At 32.1% G+C, this 20,455-nt stretch overlaps 1 protein-coding gene across 1 annotated transcript in view; it reads right to left on the bottom strand.

Moving 5' to 3' along the window:
- LOC108368996 (Dietary and metabolic glutamate transporter) overlaps positions 1-16,546 on the bottom strand; it is a 28,385-nt gene extending 11,839 nt beyond the window's left edge. The window contains exon 1 of the mRNA XM_017623960.1: positions 15,466-16,546. Within this exon, the coding sequence (XP_017479449.1) occupies positions 15,466-15,505 (40 nt within the window). The 5' untranslated portion in view covers positions 15,506-16,546. The remainder of the gene's footprint in view (positions 1-15,465) is intronic.
- Between the last annotated feature and the right edge of the window lie 3,909 nt (positions 16,547-20,455).

Here is a 20,455-nt window from a genome sequence, read left to right as displayed (position 1 = left end):
TCACTACATAACTGTCTACCAAATTGCGAGATAAGAAACTTATTTACTTACCCGTGCGTTCCCGTTAGTAGATTTTCGTGGACTTGTGACAAGTTAACTTATCTTACTCGCACTTTAACATATCCAGTTTTGGTTTAATCTATCATAATCTTTTATGGAAAAATTTAAGATTTTTATTAAAAATGTCTCCATTGCTTGAAATATTGTCTTTACCAGGTACACACACCGGTGATAGTTTGACTCGAGTTTGTTTGTAAAAACTTCGCTGGCTTATCGCTCATTTGACGTATTTATTTTAATTCTATCAAAATTGTTATGCATATGCAAAACCACTAATGTTATATGATACAAAAAAAAAATCACATAGATAAGTGAATTCGATATGCATTTAAATAAAAAAATATTAATTCAATTAAATATCTTTCCAATTGATACTCTGCGGTGAAAGTACATATAATTTTGAACACATAGCACATAACGTTTTAAATACATATATATGTACGTATGTATGTAGAGATGTATCTACAGTGATTCAAACTAATGTTTACATGTTGGTTGGTTTTTTAATTCGCAATGTTTTCAAATTAATTTTTTTTGTTATTTTTTTTTAAATATTGCTCATGCTTTTAACCAAAATCATATAAAACAAAGGTTCAAACTTTATATAAAATTTAGAAAAATTTAAAATTTTTTTATCAAAATTTCAAATTTTTAACAGAATTTTTAACTGACTTCAATATGATATGAGTTCGTCGGATTCTTTTTTTTAAAGGGAAGGTGTTACCTCACAGGTGGTCCCATACTAATTTGGCTTAAAGCCGATCATTGGATGATAAAGCATAAACAGACGGCAGCGTTGATCCGGATCAACTCGGGAATTAACAGCAGTTGATCCGGATTAAGACCGAGTTAATCCAGCACAGGAAAATGACACACTTAAACCACTGTGAACCCATTTCGATGCCATATTAGAGACTCCTTGCGTCCCTTACCAACCTTTGAACTGAAACCAATGTGTAGCCCTAATATAGCTCACAAAATTAGAGGTAATAGCTGAATCGAGTTCATCTAAATATTCAAAAGAATAGTGGAGAAACGAGCGCCCATGAGAGCTCTCGCGAATGCAGGACAGTGGCATAAGTAATGCTCTACGCTTTCGATTTGATCCTCATCACGGCAGCTATGGCAGTAGTCGTTTGACTGCATACCCATCCTGCTAGCGTGGGTTCCCATCAGGCTATGCCCGGTGAGAACCCCAATTAAATGCCGGAGTGGTGGTCACTCCAAGCGAAGTAGAGGCCTGGTTCAATGCTTTCACATGCTTTGCTGTCATGCAAGTGGGTTCCGCAGTACATTATTACATCAGATTTCCTAAACGTCAACCCCCACATCGATGCTTATATAGTCAAAGGTATTTTGGTCCCGATCGGAGACGGTTTAGGCGTGTCGCACGGGGGTCAAAGTTCAGATTCCTTTATGGAGACTCAAAAAATTAAAATTAATATATTTTCCATCAATACCCAAAACCGATACTACTAACGTCGAAGATGCCACAAATAAATTTTGGTCCCGATTTAAGTAGGGTAAGGCGTAAAAAAATAATAATTTGAATTTTTTGAGTCTCCATAGGGGAATCTGAACTTTGACTCCTGTGCAACACGCCTTAACCGTCTCCAATCGGGACTAAAATGTATATGTGATATCTTTGACCGTTGTGTTAGCGACTGAGGGGGTGAGACTTAAAATTTCATTTTTAAGGGTCACCCTAATGCACATATATACAAACGCGCTTATAAAATCTTTTATAACACAATACGCCTGCTAACTACTACAGTGTACTTAGATATCGCCTATTGACAGATTAGTTTCTTTTTGTTATTGCATAAGTTGTTGGCTTATTCATATTTATGTAAGTAAATGAACTCAAGGTGGGCGAGAAAATGCAAAAAAATCAACAAGTAATTTTTAAGCAAAAAAAAAAAAAAAACAAAACCGACTTCAGTTCTCATATACAAATCTAAGATTATCATTAATCTCTTCATGATCCAATGATCGGATTTAAACCAAATTAGAATGGGACAACCGGTGAGGTAACACCTTTCATTTTTTAAAAAAGAATTATAGAAATCGGTTAACTAAGTCCAAAGTTATGCGGTAACATACATAAAAAAAATAATTAAAAAAATATTCCGACGAACTGATAACCTTCTTCTTTTTGTGAAGTCGGTTAAAAAGTACAAAAAATGCGCGTTGTAAAAACGAAAAAAAAAAACATTTCAACTGTCATTTTGTAACTCACTCCATACAATGCACTTAATTTAATAGCAGATGCTTTTATTTAACTGGCAACCGTTTTTATTATGATCATGAGGGAACGACGAAAAATTCAATAAGGAAAAAATTGCAAACAAATGTAATATCACATCACTTAATTATTTGCGTGGAATTTTTTCTTTTTAAATTGTATATTTTCATATTTTGTTTTACTTCGATTTAAAAAAGAAGTAGTTTGCGATTTTCTTATTTTATTTTTATTTTTATTTTTATTTTTATTTTTATTTTTTTTTATTTACTTTAGTGAATGTACAAAAATGTTATATCCAAAATTGGCGTGACAAATTCCATTATTTTTGGACGTTTGTCTCGCCTAATGTGGTGAGCACCTGTCAGACACATTTATGTCCATTTATACATATCTATGTATGCTTCGGAGCTTCTCTTATGGAGCCCGGTAAATTATATTGTGCAAATATGTAATTAACATTTATCAATATCAATAAAATGTGATGGCTTTATAATACTTCTGATTTAATGAGATTTTATATCATATCGCATGTTCAATAATACAGAGAATTATTTCAAAATTTGAATTTTTGTGGGCAAACGCAATCCAAGTTTAATCAATTCATACAGTTGGAATACAAAAAAAAATCGCAACTTTTGAAAAGTTTAATTATTTGGTAGGCTGAACGTTTTCTCCTTATCGAGCTTAGTTATTTTATGAAGAAATTTCCAAAAACGAAAATTTGGAGTTACTCTTTACTGAACTTCCGATATGTGCGTATGTATAAAATATTATTCTTCTATAAGTGCCGAAAAATGTATATTCTTTTTATAAACGTCAAAAATATATTTTTATATTACAATCATTCATTATCTTGAAACATAATTCGCAAATAACCTAATATCCTGTTTGAGGTCAAATTCAATAAATTCCTACGGTGACTAAATATGTATGTATTCAGCTTGTACTGGAAAGCACGCAAATAAATCACTTTTTTTCTACTTTTTGTGGTATATTTAAAAGTCCGTGGTCCGTAGAAAGCGAGATAAGAACTGTCTCTTGATTTATGCCCTACATGCATATGTACATATTCACATATATACATATACATATGCACATACTTATGTACATATGTACATACAAATAAAAATCATGTTCAATCTAAAAAATTCAAAAGCACTTTAAAAAAGTATTTATGTATAGATACTTATATGTACATGTAGCAAAAAAAAAAAAGTTAATTACCTATAGACTTTCTAAAAATTTATTCCGCAGCATTGACCTACTTTATAAGTTAATAAAAATAAAAACAAACGAAATTTTCAAGATTCAGTCTCTGTACGCGCAGAAATCTTAATTCGGAATTTGGATTTGACGTTTTTCGTAGAAAAAATTGGATTCAAGTGCAAGCTTACTATCTTGGTTGACTAGACTTTATCAAGTTTTTTTTTTTTTTATAAGAAGGTATGCGCAGAATTCGACTCGAAATTGATTTTTGTCGGAAATGAAAATTCATTCGGTGTTGCGAAATTCTATCGAATTTTGAGTTTTCGAACTTCAACCAAACCAATGTTCGAATCAGCTGTTTGTACTAAACGTGATAGTTTGTACCAATTACTGATTTCGGCGTGAAGTTGCATGTTTTTATTGGATAAAATGCGCGATTTTTGGAACTTCAAATACAAAACCTTTTGAATCAAATTTCAGAAAACTGCTTGAGTCTTCGTATTTTTTTTTATATTTTTCGCATTGCATGCCAAGCACAAATTTATTTTTGTTTAGTATTTTTCTGACAAAAGTAAAAAGTTTAGTGGTATTTATTGTTTTGCTGTTCTCGCGACAATGTAAAAATTTTTCAGAGTTTTTTGTGTGGCCTTACTAGTCGTTTGCATAAGCTCGAAAAAGTATATGTAGAGCAAGTAAACCGCATTACCAACACTTGAACAGAGAGAATATCATTCCGTAATTTTTCTGGATGTAGCCAGCCATAAGATTAGAAAATATCAGGTTCACCTAAGAAAATAATTTACCTATAGTGGTATGCATATTCTCTTAAAATAAAAAAAAATTACAAATAAAGTTAAAAAGCTCAGAGTTGCATTGGCTATTGGATCAATAGTCTGCCTTGAACTAAATTGCATTAAGATTCGAAAACTTGTTTTTAAAATTTACTATTTAAGCGATTCAATAAATAATTATATATGTACATCAGGCTGCATCGTCATAAAATATCGGATTTTTCACCAGTATCAGATTTTTTTTTTTGTATTGAGGGTGATGCACCCTAATGTATATAATAAAAAAATGTTGGTATATTTCTCCAAAGTCTACAAGTTACACCCATAATTTTGTCTCTCAAACGGCCAGAAATTATTGATAACAACTTTTAGATGATGTATTTTTGTTTTTTTTTTTGGACTTAATTATTAAAAAAAAAAATATTAGACTGAGCCAAATTACTTCCTCCGTTCTAAATCATCGGCTTGTTACTACTGACCCAAAAATTTATCTACGCATTAAATCTGGTCGGAAAACCTTGAAAGTTACCTCAATAGATCACATACCAGCGTATACGAACATACATACATACATATGTACATATGCATGCATAATTCTTTTGAATTCTCGTCTGCACATACATACATAACTATGTATGTATATTTCAATAGACCTAATCAAGTAAAAAAATGTTAATAATTCATTATGTTAAAACCAACTAACCGCAAACATGCAAGCCAGAAATTAACTCCGAACATATGCAAATGAATTAGTTAATAAAAAAATTACAAAAAAAAAAATAATTCAGACTTTATGGCTATTTTTGGATTAATTCGGTTTTAACAAACTTCATTCTAATTCATAACGCACGTCATTTTAACACATAATCATCGCAATTTAATATGCGAGACAGCGACTGTAAAATATTTCTTTTTGTTATTCTTTTTTTTTTTATTTACATAACAGTGTTAAGTTGTTTTTTCTTTTCTTTTTATTAAAAAATTAAAAAAAAACCGCATGCATGTACATACATATGTATGAACACCGATACGCATGCGTCCAAATAAGAATGCACACTCTAAAGTCCACATACGCGAACGTGATTTGCTTACGGAAATTGTGGCTTAGGAAGACAATTATTCTAACTAAAACAAAAAAAAAAATGACTGGCGCTTAAAATAATTGATTGCGATTTGCAATTGGTATGACATGCGAAGGAAAGGGGCTTATGCGCATGTTTATATGTAGTTCCTAGTTGATTATTTATGTGTGTATATATGTACGGTGGCGAAAACGTAAAAAGAGAGGAAACAATATATCAAGTTGTTTTTTTTTTTAAATCTTTATAATTTTTTATAAAACTATAACTTACTATCTAAAAAAAAAACATGTAAATAAAAATTTTAAACTTTGTAGAACATTAATAAAAATTCGACGAATTTAGATATAGAATTCTTAAAAATAATCTGAGTTCGCAGTTTTGTAGCAAATTCAATTTTAGTATAACAAAGTGCAAGTTTGAAGTAGTTATGACTTACCGTTGAGTTTTGGCAATTTTTCGCTTTCCACAAAAAATTGCAAAAAATCAATGGTAAGTCCTGGCTGCTTCAAATTTTCAAAGTGCTACAAAATGAGATATACACTCATGAAAAAATAATAAATGGTAAATAAACGAAAGGGAAATAGCCAAAGAATACCAAAATGTTTCTTATCTATTTATATTTTCTCCACTGTACATACGTGCTACATATTGCACTATTGGCAAAAAGTCAAATTTTTCAAGTTTTTTTCTGGTAAAATTATTTATGCTCCTATAATAAGTGCTATCAGTCCACTTATTTCATGGGGTTTTTTTTTTAGTAATTTATGAACTATTGCTACATATGTATGTATGAACAGTGACTCAAACAAATGATCACGTGCTAATTTTTTTTTTTAATATTCGTAATGTTCGTCGAGTTAGATTTATTATGTCGTTTTTCTATAAAATTATGCATCTAGTTTTAACCAAAAACATATAAATCACAGTTTCAAACTTTATAAAAAATTTAGGAAAACAAAAGGAACAAAGTTTCAACCGGCTTAAAAATCGCGTTGATTTTTTGAAATTTTTTTTTCTTGGAGGCTAATTTTGTGTGTTTTTTTTTAATAAGAACTGCAATTAACAAAAACTGACGCTTTATTTCACGAGAAGTGCATGCTTACATGTATAAAGTGCAAAAATCCGTCACGATAAAAGTCTCAAAAATCAACGGAATTTTTTAGCCGTTTGTAACTTGGACTTCATTCAAAAATATTCTAAAGATTCAGATTAAAAATTTGAAATTTTGATGGAAATTCGTTGAATTTTTCTAAATTTTGCCTAAGGTTTGAAACTGTGACTTATATGATTTTGGTTAAACCTTGGACGATAGTTTTATAGAAAAACAACAAAAAAAATTTGCTTTAAAAAACATCACAAATTTAAAAAAAAAACAACACGTGTTCATTTTTTGAGTCTGCGTGATTTAAAATCCCTTTTAGTTTTAAAGCTGTTATTAAATAAAATGTAAAATCCATTTCTTTTTTTTAATTTTAGGCCGCCAGATTTGACTTGATTTGTTTTTCGAAATTTTAAAATTACAATTTCAAAGGCGAAAAAAATTCTAATTATTAGTTTTCCCAAAATTTTTAAAATTATATAAACTTTCACTAAAATCCATTTTTTTTTTAATTTAGTGCGCAATTTTTTTTTTTTTGAAATTTTATAATTAAATTCGGAGTAAATGTCATCAAAAATAATATATAAAAAGTAGCTAGCTGGAAAGTGTTTTTCCGTTTTAAGTGTGTATAGACTTTTGACTAGGAAACTAAGTCTCTTGGCCCAGTGTACGTATGTAGTAGGTACTGTAACTGCTCAGGTACAATACATATATGTATGTATTCAATCGACATCCAGCACAAATACGCGTAAGTAGTTTGAAATATGTTCAAAGTGGTTTATGTATGCATTCAGCAATAGTTTTCGTGTGTCATCGCATGAATGTATGCTAAATATGTAGCCGGCATTTTTAGATTCCGCCAAAAGTGATTGAACTTTAGTACGTACGCACATTTGTCTCATACATATTTGCGCAGTATATGTATGTATGTATATGTGCCACGTGCAATCGTCAATGTCAACTACATACATACCACTATCTCCTATTGTATTTATGCATTGTTCTATTTCCTGTGTCATTTAATATACAATTTAGTTTTAGACAATCCACTATAATTTTTTTAAATGCTTTCGGAAGCGTTCTACGTTCAGTCATAATATTGATTGCAAATGTGTGATGTACATTTATAATGGAAATAAATTAAATTGTTCACACGCTTATGTGATATATATATATTTTTTTTGACTGATAGCAATCAATCCGAATAAAGGCATAGCGTAAAACCCATGCTTGCCATTAAAATAGATTTCCTTCTCGTTAGTTTTATTTTTATTCTACATATTCAGACTTTTTTAATACATACATTGTAATTTTTTTTTCACTTTACAGTTTTTTATTGCAATGAATTACAGCCAATTTCACGAAAGCAGTTTAAGTGAAAAATGATTATAATTTTTGTTTTTTAATTTTATATGGAAATTGACAGAAAATAAAAAATTATTTCCATTTAAATTGCTGATTAAACCGGCAGTTAGTAGTTAGTGACTTATTTCTAAAAATAAGAGGTGGAGTGAATAGTTTTATACATGAAAAGTTTTGAAAAACTCGCTTTTCGCTTACTAAAACTAAACTATGACTAATCAAGAAACTAATTAACCGATAAATGGCACATCCTAATTTATATAGTTTTGCTATTCCGATTTTTCAAATTTTAAAATTCTGTTTTTCTCGATTGTTTTTTTTTAAATATATATTTTTTATATAGCTATTTGGGGCTTTATTCAAAACATATACTTGCACAATCCCGGAAATTTTGAAACTTTGAACTTTCGAAAGAATGTTTTTTTTTTTTGTTGTGGTCTCCTCTTAAGCTATCACAGCGGAAAAAGGTCAAATATAATCAAAAGAAAGAAGACTGTTTAATATACATAAATACTTATGTCCAAGTACACTCACTACCTTCTTAATCTTACCATTGAAAACGCTTCCGATTACGAGTAATCGATATATGCATGCGTCATTTGATATGTTTAACCCCTTCCTCATTTCGAAATTTAGCAAGTGTTAAGGTATATTCAACATACGTACATATGTATATATGTATGTTTGCAGATAACATATCCAAAATTTATTTTAGAGACAAGATTTTTTTTAGACACAAGCACTGACGACTAAAAGAGTTTATCTGCCACTCGAAAGATAGCGAATATTAAAGTCGACCGCCCACCCCCTCCTGAGACTAGAAACGTAATAAGTATGTTTGTATGTACGTACATACGTGAAGTTACGCGCATATAAATGTGTTAATTGTTATTAAATATTACGTACGTACATTAGGGTGCATCACTCGCTATACAAAAAAAAAATAACAAATCGGTACTGCTTTTCCATCGGAATTATCGAAATTATTACATTTTAAGACATATACCAAAATATTTCGTCAAAATATTAAGATTTGAAAATATCCTCAAAAATAAATAAATAAAATTAGTTTTTAAAATATTTTTTTTGCCTCCAAAAAATCACCTCAGGCGATAGAAGGGTTAAAGCTTAAAGGGTCTGCTTAAAAATGTTTAAAAAATTATATGAACGGCATCAAAATAATCAGATTTTTGGAGCTATTTTCAAATCGGCCCATCTCACGGAGATTTTAATAATTTTTCGAAATATTCTGGGGGAACTCGTACGGCTTTATGCGTTAAAAATAAAATAGGTTTAAAGGGATTTATAAAATCAAATTTAGCAGTTAAAGGCTTCTTTATTTTTCATGAATTTGGTTCTTAAAATATAATAAATTGTATAAGTGTGTTTGAAAAGCAGCCACATTTTTTTTGTGAGGCACCCTAATGTACATATTTATACAAATAGAGTTGTTAGCCCACAAACATATGTATCTACAATTCAAATATATATATGTACTCGTATGCATATTCAATCAAGTTCTATCGCAATTATAGCGCCAACAATTCTAATCGCTATTTTAGTTCATAAGTACTAGCTGACAGCTGTCAGATATACTTGTACTTGTAGATATATTTGAGTGCTTATTTGTATCGAGCAGAAATTTCTGGTTATTTTAATAGCGTGAGGACCTTCACTTTTGTATTTAATTTATGTTGTGGCACAATGTTTGATTATAATTACAACAAATGCACATATGTTTTGTTTGGATTTTTGTTTTTTGCTAATGCTTTAACCTGCATTTTTTCTGGTCTTTTCTATACTTAGTCAACCGGCTCAAAATCGAATTATCGAGCTTAACCGATTACTTTAACTTGAAAAAGTGTAAGACAGCATCTTCCATCACAGGACTTTGATTATTTATTTGCGTAAATTCGCAATTCGTCACATATATACGTAACCTATTAGCATATGTATGTATGTATGTATGTAAATCGTAAATATGTATGTTTCGGCACAAAATTGTTGACGGGCGCTGGCAATCAAATTTTGGAAGCACTTATCAATCGATGCAATCAGTAAACAGCTTAGCAACAATAAATTAATAAAATCCATTATTATTTTAACAACGTCATAAATGTGGCAATTAACTAAACCTGTTTTTAATTCTGCAGATATTTATGACTTACATTGGCCAATGGGGTTTTTTTTTCTAAGTATTCTTATCAGGAAAGAAAGAATGGTGGGTCCAATCAACTAAGATATGTACATATGTTTGGATGTATGTATGTTGTTAGGTGCAGATGTATTTGGGTTGTATTTACTGCTTTTGAAAACTTTATTACATTGCATAAGTACTCGTATGTATTTATATTGCTTATAGACATTTCAGGTGCCAAAAGCAGGGGCCGCAACTCATAAAATAATACTGTGCATTGGGAAGAAGCCAACTCCTTGTTACTCGGACCACCTTCAGTGGCAATGGTTTTTATTTTTTGATGTTTTACATATTTAAAAAAAATCTAATTTAATCGTTATTTTTAGAGTTCTATTTATTGCTTGGAAATTAATGGTAATGGTAATGGTAATGGTAATGGTAGAGGTAATAGTAATGGTAAAAGTATTGTTAAACGTAATTGAATATGTATTGCACTCATCGTTTTCGTGTTTACCTTCGTATTCAACTTCGTATTCGTGTTCGTAATCGCTTTCTCATATACTGATGGAAGAAATAATTGACTTGCGTTTTTTTATCCAGTTATAGCTGTATTTCTTTGGTTTATTTAATGTTTAACGGCTCTATTCCGTATCAGTAACAAATTCTTGTCACAGTTTTTATTACGAAAAAATATATGAAAAATTTTAAATTTGTCAGTAAAAAATTTTAAATTTGTCAAAAAAAAAATGTTTACCACCGACACAGAATTGGGCTATAATAATGATAATTGTGTTTGGCCGAGCTTCTTCCAAATTATAAAATTTCAACAAATTTTGCAAACAAAAATCCAAAAATCAACGGTATTTTGCAGCACTTTATTATACAAAATGAAAGCGGCCATAAAACTGCATACTAAAAAATTTGTAGTAAAAAAGTTTTAATTTTGATGAAAATTTGTTGAATTTTTATAATTTCTACACCAAGTTTGAAATGAGGATTTATGCGATGTTTGTTGCATAACTATCAGAACTTATCAAACATTAAATAAACCGAAGAAATATAGACAAAACTGGTCAAAATAAGGCGAATCTAATATTTCAGCCACCAGTGTATTTCTTCGTCGTCTTTTTCGTAGTCGTATTCGTCTTCAATTTCGTGCGTGTTCATATGTATTTATCTTCGTCTTCAGCTTCTTAACCGTCCTCTTTTTCGTTTTCGTAATCGCTTCCGTTTTTGGTATTCGTCTCGCTCTTCCTTTTGGCCTTCGTTTGCGTATTCATGATTGCCCTCGTATTCGTCATCGGCATCGCCGTCATAATCGTCTTTGTCTTAGGTTTAGACGAACAGACCCGAGACTTTTGCTAAAATTGCTGCCAGGGCATTGTTTACTGGCAGCACGTGCTCTTAAATTAGGTCTTTTAGAGGACTAAATGTATAAGAAGTGTAACTATCACTAGCAAACTCTGGAATAACTAACTTCTCAAAAATTAGACTCTACAAGTTTCTCGTCATGCCCGTTCTTATACATATAGGGCGCAGAAACGTAGATGATGCCGGTCAAATATGATAAAGCATTAGGTGCTTTCGAGATATCTAAGGGCCTGTTTGCAAGAGCGACTGGCATAGGACAAGATGGTATGACGAACTGTATGAGCCTTTTAACGACAAGGACATAGTTAAGCGCCAGCGATTGCGTTGGCTTGGAAGTGTTGTACGCATGGGTGATGACGCTCCGGTGAAAAGCTCCTTCGACTTCGCACCCATGGGTGGACAACGAAAGCAAGGGCGCCCACGAACAAAATGGAAGGACCAACTGCAGAAGGACCTGCTGCACTCGGGATGAGAAACTGGCGCCAATTTCCACAGGATAGAGGCAATGGGGGAAGCTCTTTGGTCCCTGTCCAAACCGACAAACGCTTATACTGCCAAATACGAAGAAGAAGTAAACAGATCTGGAGCCTACATCCTTGAAAGGCTTTATGCTCAGGGCACCGAGTCACACTAATGTTCATTTCTAAGCATTTTTTACAAATGAGAATTTTGTATGTACATAACTACAAGTGAATAAACATTCTATGCAAAATATAGGTAAATTTTTATGTATGTACACTATTTGTATATATATACATACATATGTATGTAAAAGCGTACATATGTACATAAGATTTATACTAGTAATAACACAAAATTAAAATAATTAAATACGAGTCAAATAAAAGAAATAACAAAAGTTAGAAAATCAAAACATGAATTAGCCTAAGAACGTTGCATTGCAGAAATGATTATATTTCATATTCAAGGTTAACAACCCAAATTGATTAAACCAGATTTTTGAGCAGACGGTAAAGGCCGAGTCAGACGGCTGTGCATATGTATGTATGTATGTGTTATCAAAAGATTAAAATAAAAAGCTGTATAAATTTGTACAAATGCAGCAAACGTGTGATCCGGGCTTAACACAAAATTTAGTAACGATACGATAGGCAACAAGTAATTTTTATGCAAAAAACAAAACCGACTTCAAATCTCATATAAAAATTTAGAAGTACCGTTAATTTTTTCATGATCCTAAGAAAATGCACTAACTATTGAATAAATTACATGTAGAGTTGAATAAATTTTGCATTTTAATATTACATACAAAAAAGAATAAAATTTAATAACTTTAGGTAGCAGGCATATTTTCTAGTTCACCAGGCATTGCAAATTTCACGTTTCGGTGACGTCTTTCCATCTTTTTAATTTTCAGTTTTTTCTCTTTTCTATACTAATTAAAAATTCAATTCGATACAATGCTATTAGCGGTAAAAATTTTATTTTTAAATAATTTATCATTTAATTTATTTATGAATGCATTTTAAAGCAAAAAAAAAAATAAAAATCATAAACAGCAACTTCAGAAGCCGGTTTTCCGACACTGGCTTCACATCTGCTTCAATACTTACATACCTACACGTGTATATTTAAATATTTATATACATATGTATACATGTATGTTTTCATAAATATTTATATTTTACTGCCTATATTGTAATTTAGTATTTAGCGTTAAGTTTAGTTTGACGCTTGCATAATTAATTAATTAAAGGGGAAGCAAACACAAAAGTAGAATACTCGCTTCATAAAAAAATATTCAAAACTTGAATTATGCAACATTGTGACACAATTTAATTTTATTTTAAATATACTTTGTTTTTTTTTTATTTTTTAATTTTTTGATATATTTAATTTTCTATTTTTTTATCATTAATTTTTTTATATATATATATTTTTTTTATATCTTGGAATAATCCAAATAGAAATTAATCTGCATTTCCTTGAATAAGCTAGAAACAGGTGTTCAGATATGTGCACAGACTTGCAAGATATTCAGGGAACTCTATCCTGACTATAACAGGACGATCAGATCAAGGATAAGGAAGGTATTCAGAAAAGTAGCAACCATGCGACAAGAATAGGACTTCCTTCTAATAGAACTTTTTGCAACTGTCAACTAGATTTAGGTAATCAAGTATCCAGCATTTTCTTTATGAATGTCCCGACCATGCATATATTACCTTTAATAAACTAGGAAGGCACATACTTAGTAAGACAAATAGATCTTTCTGTAGTCCAAGGCCCAATTTCAGATGGCCTATTTAAGTAGAACTGGTTGATTCAAACTTCAAAATTTCATTTTCAGATCATTAATTTAATCCACGCATTTAAATGGCCAATATTGGCTAATCCTGACGACTATATGGAAATAATAGTAAGCCTGCGCCGATTTTACTGAAACTTGACATCCTTAGGAATAGAAAATTATGAAATTTGGTAAATATGGGATAATTTCCACGCCCTGCACTCTTGTGGGCGGTAACATTAAATTTCATCTGATTTCGATAAAATTTAGTTTGTACTCTCTCTTTAATTAGAAAACCCTAAATATAAAATATGGGGAGGGTTTGGATCACTATAACGTCTAAAGCTCGCAAAAAATGTGGGCTCAGTCAGTAAATGTGATGGAATTGCGGTTAATTTTTATTTCCTGCTTTCCACACTCAGAAAACAAAGGTATTACTAAAAAATTACATAGGTGTAAATATTCCCCTTTCTCCCAATGTTTGGTGTGATTTTTCAATTGGTGGAAAAATGGAAAATTAAGAAAATTGAAAATTATATATGTGTATATGCAAATTCGCGCGAAAAGATCCAAGTATATATTCGAAAATTACATAAAATTCGCTAAAACATGCGTTTAATTTCAAGACCTGACGAACGGGTACTCACTCTTTTTTTTACTAGTAATCTTTAACATCTACATTTCAAAGTCAGTTTTTTGATGAGAAAAATAGAGGAAAATACCAAATCAATGATAAATACCTTCACATGAATATTCCACAACACTTCAAAAATTGATTACAGTTGAAAAATAAATACTTGCTTTAATGGGTTCAGCGGCAAAGGCGACTAAAGTAATTAGTCGATATCGCGCCGATGCCAGCACTTTTTATTAGTAACGTACCATACGAGGAGAGGGGGAGTGAGTAAATGATCTGAAATTTCGTATTTGTGACTTTTACTTTTCCCTCTCTAAGCCCAACGGGGTTTTTTTTAATCAGCTGTCCCCATGGGCGTAGCCAGGTAGGGGAAGGGGGGTGCTCGAGTCCCCCCTAACTTTCAAATTTTCCTTATATATATATGAAATAGTACCCTGAAATGCCAGCTTAATAGGGTCGATCCCCCCTAAAGTTTATTCTGGCTACGCCGATGGCTGTCCCCATAACTTTTTCCCAGCTGCCTCAACTCAAAGGTTTACTGGGTATTTGTTAGGGCAGAATTTTCGATTGCTCATTTCTTTCTTTGTGTGGAGCTTTTGAAATATCTCGACACCTGCGCCACCTAACGGATTAATTCATCTTTTATATTGCATTGACATCGGCTTCTGAGCTCAGTTTGAAGGTTCTATCCTCAGCTCATCGGGAAGCTGGCTAAACATTACTAGAGTTCACTCTATAAGGCAAAACTGTGGGCGTTTGAGCGAAAGTGCGAAAACATTTGGCACCATTTCGCACTTTTAGTTTCGCACAAACGCACAGCTAATCCTGAATGAAATGCAAAGAGCGAAAACTGTGTGCTACGAATATTTGAGACCACGCTGTGGCTGAACTGTTTGAAATTTCGCAGCCAAAGCAACAACACTGTATACGCTTTTGTGCAAAACAAAGCGCTCATTTTTGCCTTTCGCATTTTCGCTTCAAAAACTGAGCTCTAGTATTGATTTCAAGATTTGATTATACACAGGCCACACTTAATCAAAGCTTGTAAAAACACACTACTCGCATACAAACGTAAGCCGCTTAAAACATTTCGACGATATTTTAGTACCACGTCACTTTAAAACACCCTTAAAATATTACTTAATCTTTCTAAATATTTAAATATAATTTTTATATAATTACGGGTAAAAATATAAAAAAAATGACAATCAATTATATACTTACACCTCGAAAATTTTATTCCCCATTCCGGTTGTTGCGTCATTTTTTTTCGATGTGATGTATGAACAGGTGTATACCTCGTCTTCTCCAGTTTGCTGAATACAAAAAACTGCTGCAACAGCAAAAAACTGCGCCTTCTTTTTTACTGCCTGCCTTTGGCTACACAAGCCGGGCTGCTGCTGCGGTTAGGCGGGTGCGTTAAATGTGTATTGCAGGTGTGTTGATTTAAAGCTCCGGTTCCGAAACGAAACTAAATAACAAACTGTAGCAGATGACGTTGATTAGTAGAGATTTCTTTGGCGCAGCAAAAAAATAAAATAGCAAATTATCCTGAGCAGGATAATTTCGCACACACAATACAAGCGTAAGCAAAATGAAGCAAGCGAGGACGTACACGACGGACGAGTGTAGGTAGGGTGATCAGTGGATGGTTAGGCACACACACACATACACACACAGAGTGATTTAAGGAGCGTAGCGTTTACAACAGCAGCAGCAGCAGTTGTTGGATGTTGAGTGGGCGAGCAGGCGACGCGATGGGCGTAAAAAATCACGGGTACACTGGTAGGTGGATTGGAGAAACGATCGTTGACGCAAATTAATTGAGCGAGGTGTAAAACTGCGGAAGTGAAGTGGCTGGCTGATTAATGTCTGTTAGTAAATTTTCTTGATTTTTAAGTGACTGTGACAGGACCTTAGCCGGAACTGAATTATCGTTGGCTTTTCTTCGCTGAGACTGTGCGAGCTGCGCTTTTGAGGTTTCTTAGGTCTTTTTTTTTTGTAGAAGATCGCGCCTTTAAATATTTGTATGCTTTGTAATTTTCGAAAAAGTCGACGATTGTCGGAGCGAGCGAGCGTGCTATTAGCTGTGGATACACAAAAATACAGGGTGCTTAAAAGCAAGTGATGGCTGCTTATATGCTTCTCCTCAAATACAATGAACAACAAGAAGAAAGCGTCGATATTTATAGTATCTATGAGTATTATCTCAAATTCCAATTTCGATTGCCAGCAATGGAAGCGTACGCAAACACAGAGCGAGCTAGTAGTTGTACTATCAAGTTACACGAAAAACCGCAAGAAATCAAGAGNACTGCGGAAGTGAAGTGGCTGGCTGATTAATGTCTGTTAGTAAATTTTCTTGATTTTTAAGTGACTGTGACAGGACCTTAGCCGGAACTGAATTATCGTTGGCTTTTCTTCGCTGAGACTGTGCGAGCTGCGCTTTTGAGGTTTCTTAGGTCTTTTTTTTTTGTAGAAGATCGCGCCTTTAAATATTTGTATGCTTTGTAATTTTCGAAAAAGTCGACGATTGTCGGAGCGAGCGAGCGTGCTATTAGCTGTGGATACACAAAAATACAGGGTGCTTAAAAGCAAGTGATGGCTGCTTATATGCTTCTCCTCAAATACAATGAACAACAAGAAGAAAGCGTAGATATATATAGTATGAGTATTATCTCAAATTCCAATTTCGATTGCCAGCAATAGAAGCGTACAAAGCAAACACAGAGCGAGCTAGTAGTTGTACTATTAAGTTACACGAAAAACCGCAAGAAATCAAGAGATCAACACGAAAAAACCGCCACACGATCGATGGATTGCTAATTTACAAATGAGAGACGATTTTGCGCGGCCTTACGCTTATATACGGGACCGATAAGCGTGGCTTGGTCATTATAATTTTTGATTTTTTTTTTTTTTTACTTTTTTGCAATGTTTCCTACTTTTTTTGGACCTCTGCTGTATTTTTGTTTTGTTTTAGTAATTTTTTCACCTTTTTCTTGCATTGCCTTATTTGCGCGGCATTTTATTGCTTTGTATCAATACATACAGTGACTCAAACAATCATTCACATTGTGAACGATTGTTTTTTTTTGATATATTCACAATGGTTTTCAAGTTGAAATGGCTTTGTTAATCCAACTAATCCTACGAAATTTAAAAAGGTGGTTACAAATGAACGAGATTTAAAAAAAGTTTATGTTGAAAATATTTTTTAGCAAGGTTTCCACCTGTTTAAAAAGTTAAGTTAAGTTCTTTTAATGAACTAGTTGAAGTTAAGAAAGTTTTTTTTTAATTTTTTAAACAGGGTTGCCACCCGTTCAAAAGTCAATATATATTTTTTAATAAGTTGAATAAAGTATTGAAATATGCAAATGAAGTGCGTAGGTTTAAGAGAGATTTTTTTCGCAAAATATGTTTGAAGAGGATTGCCATCTTTTTAAAGGCAAAATTTTATTCAATACGTTGAAAGAAATCTTGAATCGTGTATGTGTGTAAATTTATAGAGGTAGGTAGGTATAAGAAAGCTTCGTTTCCGAAATATTTTTAAAGGGGGTTGCCACCTGTTTAAAAGTCAAATCAAACTTAATCAATAAGCTTCTGTTTTTTCTATTGGTCGTTACTTTTAAGTAGCATATTGAGCTCAGAAAAATAATATAAAATAATAAATTAAAAAAAAAAATAAAAATTTAATCAATGGGTTAAATGAAATACAAAAATGTGGATGCCAGATGAAAAAGGTTTAAGAAAATGTTACTTTAAAGCTATTTTTAAAAAAAGCTACAAAATCTAAATTATTTTCACCACCAGAACCACATGTATAAATCAAAGTTTCTAATTTTATTCAAAACTTTAAAAATTTAACAATTTTTCATCAATGAACTTTCGAACTTTTTTCAAGTGAATTTTTTGAAAATTTTGGGGTACGCAGTTTTAAAGTCCATTCAATTTTAGTGCAATAAAATGCATGTCTCAATTTTTTTTTTTTTTTTGCTGAAGATCCTTTGCATTTTTTTTTTCAATATAAATATGGATATCTTAAAGAAGAAACTGCAAAATACCGTCTAAAAAATAAATCATAAACGCCTCAAAACACCGACAGCAAAATAAATAAAAGTTATTAAAAATCAGCGCGAATTTTAGCAGTTCTGTAGTCCATGAAATTTTAATATAAAAAAGCTTCAAGTATGCACGATTTTCCATATAACTTCCACTTTTAAACTTTATCCAAAATTTAGAGAAAAATCCCAACAATTTCCATAATAAGTACATGCTTGAAACTTGCTCATATTAAAATTTTATGGACTACAACACTGCAACCAGAAAATTTTCTAAAAATTTATTAAAAAAAATCGAAATTATTCAGCCTTATCACTTTTCACTCTTGGTTTGCATGGTTTTATTATGGGCGGATGACAATTATTCGGGTGAATTTTTGTTTTTCAGGCGAAACTCAGGATAAGACAGATTATGAAAATTTTTTGAATTTTTTCTAACTTCTGCATTAAGTTTTAAAGTGTTGGTTAAGTATGTACAATATTTTTCTAAAAAAGTAATAAAATACTTCAACTTGAAAAAGACGACGAATATTAAAATCAAAAATCACCATGTGTGCGTTTAATTAATTAAGTCACTGTATTTATAGTCGCTGTTCATACTATTGCTTTGTGTGATATGCGCGACTATGTTGTTGTTGTTGTGCTGGAGCTTTTTTAAATTATTTTTTTTTCCTTTCATTTGATTTTTAATCTTTTCGCGTTCGAAGCGTTGCTATAAACTCAAAGAAGAAGCGTTGGTGATCGGTAGAAATGGTTGATGAGTTTCATTCATGCGCAGGCGTGCGCATATCTGCTCATACACAAATAACACACATAGAGGCACTTAAAAATGATTAAAAGTGCAAATATGAGTTGTTGTTGTAAAATTATAATTTTATGTATGCTTTTAGTCACATATATGTATATGTAAGTGTTGCCCACCAAAAACCATGCACGCCTGCTTGCCTCACTTCAACGTTCTTTAACCGATTGACTTACTAAGCAAACTCATCAACCAACTAACGAACAAACCTGCAATCACGCAAGAAATCCTTCATACATATGCGTAAGCATACATACTTATGCATGTACATATGTACATTAGGGTGCATCACCAAAAAAAAATTAAATTTTATATTTTAAAAATTCCGCTAAAATATTTCGGAAACATATTCAGATTTACGTGAGCTAGACCAATTTCAAAGTACCTCAAAAAATCTAATTTTTTATGCCTTTGGTAAAAATTTTAAACATTTTTATGCAGACCTTTTGAGCTTAAGCTCTTCTACCATCTGAGGTGGCTTTTTAGAAAAAACATTTTTAAAAACTATTTTTTTTTATAAAAAAATCTCTTTTTTTTAAGGTATTTGCAAATAAATCCAGCTCAGGTAAATATTAAATTTTTTTCGAAATATTTGGGCGAAAGTCTTAAAATATAATAAATGGTATAGTTACGACGGAAAAACGGTGTCGATTTTTTTTTAAATTAAATTAAATTAAATTTAAATTTTTTTTTGTACGGAGAGTGTTGCGCCCTAATGTGCATAGCTAGATAAATCATCCATCCAACCAGCACTTAAGTTCAATAACTCGAACACAAATGCTGCAAAAAAAAACAAACCACAGCTGACTTGCTTCTTATATAGCTCTATAGCTCTCCACACTATACTGGAACTCCGCGGCGGCACAATGTGGCAAGGCAAGGCAAGGCAAGGCACTGCAGGCTACTCCATAGAACCAAACTGCCGAGTATCAATCAAAAAAAAAAAATATATATACTATTGCCTTTTTATTTACGGCTGCTGCTGATTGTCGCCGATCGTTTGCTCCCTACTCGAGTGTCCGTCCCTAGTCGCGTTGACGATCTGCTACATACTGTGCCGTTGCATTTTCAACACTGCCAATTGGTGCCTACAACACCAACCAGTCTCGGCCTGCTTGCTGTGAAGTGGTGTTTTTAAAAGTCATCGCAAAAATCAACAAATTTACCATGAACGTGGAGTATGACATATCTACATATCAATGTATATTTACTTAAGTATATGCATTTGTATTTAATATGTACATACGTAATTAGGCCCTCGTATTTCTGTATGTTGTTCGACAAGAGAATGACTACTTAAGTCAGTGCCTGGCGTATGCAATTAAATGGCGATGGCGATGGCGAGATAGTG

This window comes from Rhagoletis zephyria, unplaced genomic scaffold, assembly GCF_001687245.7.
Source record: "Rhagoletis zephyria isolate East Lansing unplaced genomic scaffold, Rhagoletis_zephyria_1.1 Rzeph_scaffold_03451, whole genome shotgun sequence".
In the NCBI taxonomy this organism is placed as follows: Eukaryota; Metazoa; Arthropoda; class Insecta; order Diptera; family Tephritidae; genus Rhagoletis; species Rhagoletis zephyria.
Note: the sequence above shows the minus strand (reverse complement) of the source record. Positions and strands in the feature narration are given on the sequence as shown.